Source organism: Myiozetetes cayanensis, unplaced genomic scaffold, assembly GCF_022539395.1.
Source record: "Myiozetetes cayanensis isolate MyiCay16 unplaced genomic scaffold, myiCay2020 scf53, whole genome shotgun sequence".
NCBI classification, from domain to species: Eukaryota; Metazoa; Chordata; class Aves; order Passeriformes; family Tyrannidae; genus Myiozetetes; species Myiozetetes cayanensis.
In genome coordinates, this window is record NW_026087776.1 from 400569 (window position 1) to 406568 (window position 6000).

The 6000-nt window shown below is 67.5% G+C and overlaps 1 protein-coding gene across 1 annotated transcript; it reads right to left on the bottom strand.

The window, feature by feature from the left end:
• Positions 1-285: 285 nt before the first annotated feature.
• MAT2A (methionine adenosyltransferase 2A) lies at positions 286-5209 on the bottom strand. Its single transcript, XM_050334431.1, has 9 exons — positions 5057-5209; positions 3517-3594; positions 3317-3439; positions 3127-3239; positions 2861-3004; positions 2563-2781; positions 2296-2478; positions 2079-2212; positions 286-1735 (listed from the first exon to the last, which is right to left on the bottom strand). The coding sequence occupies exons 1-9, from the start codon at positions 5145-5147 to the stop codon at positions 1633-1635; spliced, it is 1188 nt and encodes a 395-aa protein (XP_050190388.1). The 5' UTR covers positions 5148-5209; the 3' UTR covers positions 286-1632.
• Between the last annotated feature and the right edge of the window lie 791 nt (positions 5210-6000).

The following is a 6000-nucleotide window of genomic DNA, read 5'->3' on the forward strand; positions in this document are numbered from 1 at the left end:
TCCCCGCCCCCCTGTACCTCAGTCCCCCCCAATACCACATTTTCCACCCCATGTCCATTCCCCCCGTGCCTCAGTTTCCCCTAATCCCTCGGTTTGCCATCCCTATTTCCTCATCCTGCTGTACCCATCTCCCCCATCCCAGTACCCCCATGCCTCAGTTTCCCCCTGCCCATTCCCCACACACCTCAATTTCTCCCCCCCATTTCTGTGCCTGTTTCTCCCATACCCCAATTTCAACCCCCCATACCCATTTTACCCTCCCCCCTCAAACTGGAGGCGACTCCATCCAACCCATCACTTTACTTTTATTGAGATTTTTTTGTTTGTTTTCGAAGTTTTGTTTTTTTTTGGACTCGGTGGATCGAAACATTCGGACGAAACCTCCCGAAAATAGTAGAACCAAGAAAAAAAAAAAAAACTACTCGGGGGGGAAGAGAGAAAGCCCCTCTGCCCCCTCCCCAAGGCACTTCGGGGGGCCGTGCTCGGGCGGGCAGTAAACAAGCCGGCTTCTCTGTACCACACCGGCCACGGGCGCCGCGCCCGGGGGGCACCCCCAGCGCTCCAACAAACCCAATCCCCCCCTGTTTCACCCCAAACTGGTGGGGGGAGGGGGCGGGGGGAAGGCATGGGGAGGGGCAGGGGGCTTTCAAGGGGTCAGGAGCTGCCGGCTGAGCGTGGGGGCTTCTCTGTACTCACGCCCCCACCTCGGCACACAATAAATACACCAAACCTTCAAGTATCAAGGGCCAAATCCTCCCCTTTCCCCCCAGAAATCCGGACAAAGTTGGGGGGTGCCCCCCCCCATCAGTGGGACGGGGGAGTGGGGGAGTTTGTGCAGTTGGGGAGTCGATTCAGCTTTTGGATTAAAACCCAAGAAAAAAGAATGTAAAATATTTTCCTCCGGTACCGAACCCTCGGTGGGGGGAAGTTGGGGGGGGTTGGGGGTGAGTTTTAGCGTGTCCCCCCCAAAATGTGCATTTTTGGAGCAAAGAGAGGTTAAAAATGAGGGTTAAGAACCAAAGCCAGCACCAGCGAGGTCCCAGGGGGAATGGGGAGGTGGAATGGGGTGTCCCCCCCCATAATGGGACTGGGGGTTGGGGGGGACGACTGGGGGAGCCAAAATGGAGGAGTTTTTGTATCCCACACCCTGCAGCAGGGCTGGGGGGACAGTGGGAGCCAAAATGGAGTGTGTGTGTCCCCCACAGCAGGACTGAGGGGATGGAGGTCCAAAATGGGATGTCCCCCTGATGTAGTGGAATTTGGGGTCAAGGAGGGGATGGGGGGACACAAAATGTGGTGTCCCCCCCTGCAGCAGGACTGGTGGGACCCATAATGGGGCGCCCCCCCTCACATTAGGGGGGAGGCTGGGGGCGGCACTTGGGGCCTTTTTCCCATATCCAAGGTTGGAGTCAGATGGGATTTGTTAAAAACCATCCGGAGGGATTTGGAGGGACACGGGGGGGCCCTGGGAGAGGCACGTGGTCCCCACGCAACCGAAACGATGGCGAGAGAGAGAGAGAGAAAAGGAGGGGCTGGGGGGGGCCGGGAGCTCTTCCCCCAGAGCCCACGGGCTTCTCTGTAACCTACGCCCGCGGGAGTGGGGGGAAAAGCCCTAACAAGGCTCTTTTTTCCTCAGTATTTTAGTTTTTTGGGCACTTCCCAAGGGAAACTGTCCCTACCAAAGTGGCCATAGGCTGCAGTCCTCTGATAGAGGGGCTTCTTCAGATCCAGATCCCTGGAATACACAATTCCCGACTCAGTGAGGCGGCCCCGGGGTCCTGCCTTCGCCCCTTCCCTGCCTGGCCGGGGGGTCTGCGGCGGCGCCTCCGTGTCCCCCCCACCCCCGCGGGGCGGTTGGAGCTTCCCCGGGGGCTGCCCCTGAGCCCCCCAAACGCTCCTGGCCCCGGGGAAGCTCCAAGCGCTCGGCTCCGGCGGATACTTACCCGAACACGCCTCCTCCTGCGGCCGAGCAGCTCCGCGCGGAGTCCAGGGCGCCAGGCGGTCCCCAGGCTGCTCCGGGAGGGACCCCCACCCACTCCCGCCCCCCACCCCCGGCGCGGCCCCCCCGCGCCCGTTACCTGACGATGACCCCGGGCCGCAGGTCGAAGTTCTTCTTGACGATCTCCAGCAGCTCCCGCTCGCTCTTCTGGGAGGTGCCGTAGTGGAAGATGGAGATGGACAAGGGGTGCGAGACCCCGATGGCGTACGAGACCTGCGGGGGGGCCGCGGGTGAGGCCGAGCCCCTGCCTGGACCAGCCCCCCCCACCGGGACAGCCCACCCTGCCCAGCACCCACCTGGACCAGCACCCTGCGGCACAGCCCGGCCTTCACCAGAGACTTGGCCACCCAGCGTGCGGCGTAGGCGGCCGAGCGATCCACCTTGGTGTAGTCCTTGCCCGAGAAGGCGCCGCCGCCGTGGGCCCCCCAGCCCCCATACGTGTCCACGATGATCTTACGGCCCGTCAGCCCCGCGTCGCCCTGCAGGGGACAGCAGTGTCACCACCACCGCACTGTCAGTGCCACCAAACCGCCAGCACCGTGTCACCGTGCCCTGGGCCGCACCTGGGGCCCGCCGATGACGAAGCGCCCGCTGGGCTGCAGGTGGTAGATGGTGTCGTCATCCAGGTACTTGGGGGGCACCACGGCCTTGATGACCTTCTCCTTGAGCGCGTCGCGCATCTCGTCCAGGCACACGTCCTCGTCGTGCTGCACCGAGATCACGATGGTGTGCACCCGGATGGGGATCACGGCACCGCGGTCCTGCATGTACTGCACCGTCACCTGCCAGGGGACACGGGTCAGGGGCCAGCCGGGGGGAGCAAGGGCCCCCCAGGGCTTTGGGGACCCAGCGGCACCTCACCTGTGTCTTGGAGTCGGGGCGCAGCCAGGGCAGGGCTCCGTTGCGGCGCAGCTCGGCCAGCTTGGCGTTGAGCTTGTGTGCCAGCACGATGGTCAGGGGCATGCACTCCTCTGTCTCATCCGTGGCGTACCCGAACATCAGCCCCTGCGGACAGGGACGGGGGGGTCACACCTGAGCCTGCTCACACCGTGGGGTCACCTCAACCCCAGTCACACTGCAGGGTTCCACCCCACCCCGCTCCCCCAGCAGCCCCACCCATGTCTCACCTGGTCCCCGGCACCGATGTCCTCCTCGCTGCGGTCCAGGTGCACTCCCTGGGCGATGTCAGGCGACTGCTGCTCCAGGGCCACCAGCACATTGCATGTCTTGTAGTCAAAGCCTGGGGGGACAGGCTGTTGGTGAGACCTTGGTGCCACACCCCTGCGCTGCCACCCAGCCGGGGACACCCGGACGCACCTTTGGAGGAGTCGTCGTAGCCGATGTGCCGGATGGTGTCCCGGACCACCTTCTGGTAGTCCACGTTGGCCCGCGAGGTGATCTCCCCCGCCAGCAGGATCATCCCGGTCTTGGCCACCGTCTCTGCGGGGACACGGTGACGTCAGCACGGAGTCACCACCGGCGTCACCCACCCACTGTCCCCCGGTGCCCCCACTCACCACAGGCCACCTTGGCGTCGGGGTCCTGCTTGAGGTGGGCGTCCAGGACAGCGTCACTGATCTGGTCACAGATTTTATCTGGGGACATGGAGAGCGGGAGGCGTCACAGTGGCGTGGGACAGCCCAGCCTGGCCCGGACCGGCCCTTCCTTCCGGAGTCTCTGGCACAGCCCAGCCCCAATCCAAGATCCAAGCCCCATAATCCATACTCTGTAAGCCCCCCGGGGCACACAGAGCCCTCGCCTTGTCCCCAGCCTGGAATTCCAGGCATGTCCCAGTTAAGCTCCAGTCCCAGCCAGGGCCAAGGGGATCAAATCTGTATCCTGACTTCCCAAATCCAGCTTCCAGCAGCTCTGCTCCCAGCTCCGGGGCTGCCCAACGCCAGAGCTGCTCCAGCCATATCCCACCGCACACCCAGCTCACTCCCGCTCCCAGGGGGCTTTATTTGGGATGGGGGACACCTCCCACCCGCTCCCGGGGTGTCCCAAGGGCTGCCCGTGTCCCTGGGACTGCGGATGTCCTTGGCAGCGACCTTCCAGGCAGGACTGGGGTGAGGAAGAGGCAGCGCTTGGCTGGGCTGAGCAGAGGGGGTTCCCCCAGATGCTTTTTGGGGTTGAAGAGTGAGGAAAAGGACTTTGCAGCTTCCCCCCTCGTGGTAGTGTGCAGGGAGCCCCAGAAGCATCCCCAGAATAGCCACAGGCTGTGGGTGCTGGAGCCAGAGGGACCAGAGCTGTGGGGTGCTGGAGCGTCTGGAGCTGGTAGGGGCCTCAGGATGTGCCCGGAGCGTGGGGGTGCAGGGACAGTGGGTGCCCGAGTACCCGGAGCTGGGGGTGCCGGGGGTGCCCGGCAGCGGGTGCTGGGCGCTGGCAGCTGCCTACGCAGATTAACAGTCATGTGCCCCAAACCGGAGAGGACAAAGGCCGGGGGAGCCCGGCACGGGCTGGCACCGAGCTGAGAAAGCTCCGAGCCCCCACGGGAGCAGTGTGGGACCCGCCTCGCATTCGGCGGGGGGCACCTCTGGGGAGACCCGCGACGCTCCATCCCCGCCCGGACGTCATCGGGGACCCCCCGGGGAGCGTGGGGTGCGTTGAGGGCGGCACTGAGCCCCGGGGGGACTGTGAGGGAGGTCACCGGGCCTGCCCCACCCCGGCACCCACGCGGGGGGGCGTGGGGTGTGGAGGCACCGGGATCTGCTTAGTCACGGCTGAGTCACGGCGGCACCGGCCCCATCCCCGCCCCACCGTCACCCCCGTGTCCCCCCGTCCCCGCCGTGTCCCGCCCCACGCGGGCAGCACGTGCGCGCCGGGCCCGCAATGCGGCGAGCGCGCGCCCGCCTCACACTGCGCGCGCCCGTGCGCGTCACCGCCCCCCGCGTACACACACACCCCGGCCCACCCTCGCGCCCTCCATCCTCATCCTCGCCCTCTTCATCCCCATCCTTCCCTTCTTCATCTTCGCTCTCACCCTCCTCCCCACCACAACCCCCCTGCCCGGCCGCGCCTGCGCGCTCGCCGCGCGGCCCCGCCCCACCCGGCCCGCACCTGGGTGCCCCTCGCCCACGGACTCGGAGGTGAAGAGGAAGGTGCCCTCCTCGATGAACACCTCGTGGAAACCGTTCAGCTGTCCGTTCATGGTGGCGGCGGAGGGCGACGAGCGGCGGCGAGGGGAGCGCAGGAGCGACGGGACCCGAGCGCGGCCGCGGCGGACTGAGCGCGGCGCCCGCCGCATCGCCCCTATTTGTAAGCGCCCTCGCCCCGCCCCGCCGGCCGGTCCAGCCAATGGCGACAGCTGCGAGCGCCGCGGGGGCGGAGCGGCGGGACCACTGCGGCTGGGCAGGGAGAGTGCGTTATGTAACGCCGAACGCGGGCTCCGCCGCCGGGATAGGTCCGCGCTCCCCGCCGCCGGCCGGCCGCTGAGCGGCGTTAAACGGGCGTGCGGACCGTGTCCGCTGCCTCGCGCGGCGCGGCGCGCCGGGCGTGCAGCGGCGTCCCCCGCGGTCCCCCCCGCGAGGGCCCCATGGTGCGGCCCACGCGGCCCGGCGGCGCGAGGCGCGCGGCGCTCCGCACATGCGCTGTGGCGCGGCGCGGGACGCGCACTCGCGGGGCGCTCAGGACGGCCCCGCCCCCCCGCCGCCATCTTGCGCCGAGCGGCGCCGCCATTGTGTGGCCTCGGCCCCGCGGGCCCCGGCCCGGCCTCGGCCCGGCCCCCCCCGCCCCCGCCCGGCTCCGACCCACGGGGCTGCCCCGGCACCGCGGCCCGGCGGGGCGGGGCGCCAATGAGCGCAGGCACGGCCCCCGAGAGCGCCCTGGGTCCTTGGGACCACTCGACGCCTGATGCAACCCCCGCCCCGTGTTGCCAGTGCTGGAGCCGCCCCGGGCCCGGCTCCCGCCGCCGCCTCCTCCGAGCCCCGCCTGGGGCTTCCTGGGAGCCAGGGCGGCTGGGCGGACTTCCACGTGCCCAGGGCAGACGAACAGCCAGGACAGAG

Excerpts from the sequence above, each read along its gene's own strand:
- MAT2A (XM_050334431.1), bottom strand. The coding sequence starts at position 5,147 with ATGAACGGACAGCTGAACGGTTTCCACGAGGTGTTCATCGAGGAGGGC. Across the intron at positions 2,213-2,295 it reads GCCGCAGGGTGCTGGTCCAG|GTCTCGTACGCCATCGGGGT; the intron begins GTGGGTGCTGGG and ends GCCCCCCCGCAG. Across the intron at positions 1,736-2,078 it reads CGGCCCGGGGTCATCGTCAG|GGATCTGGATCTGAAGAAGC; the intron begins GTAACGGGCGCG and ends TGTGTATTCCAG.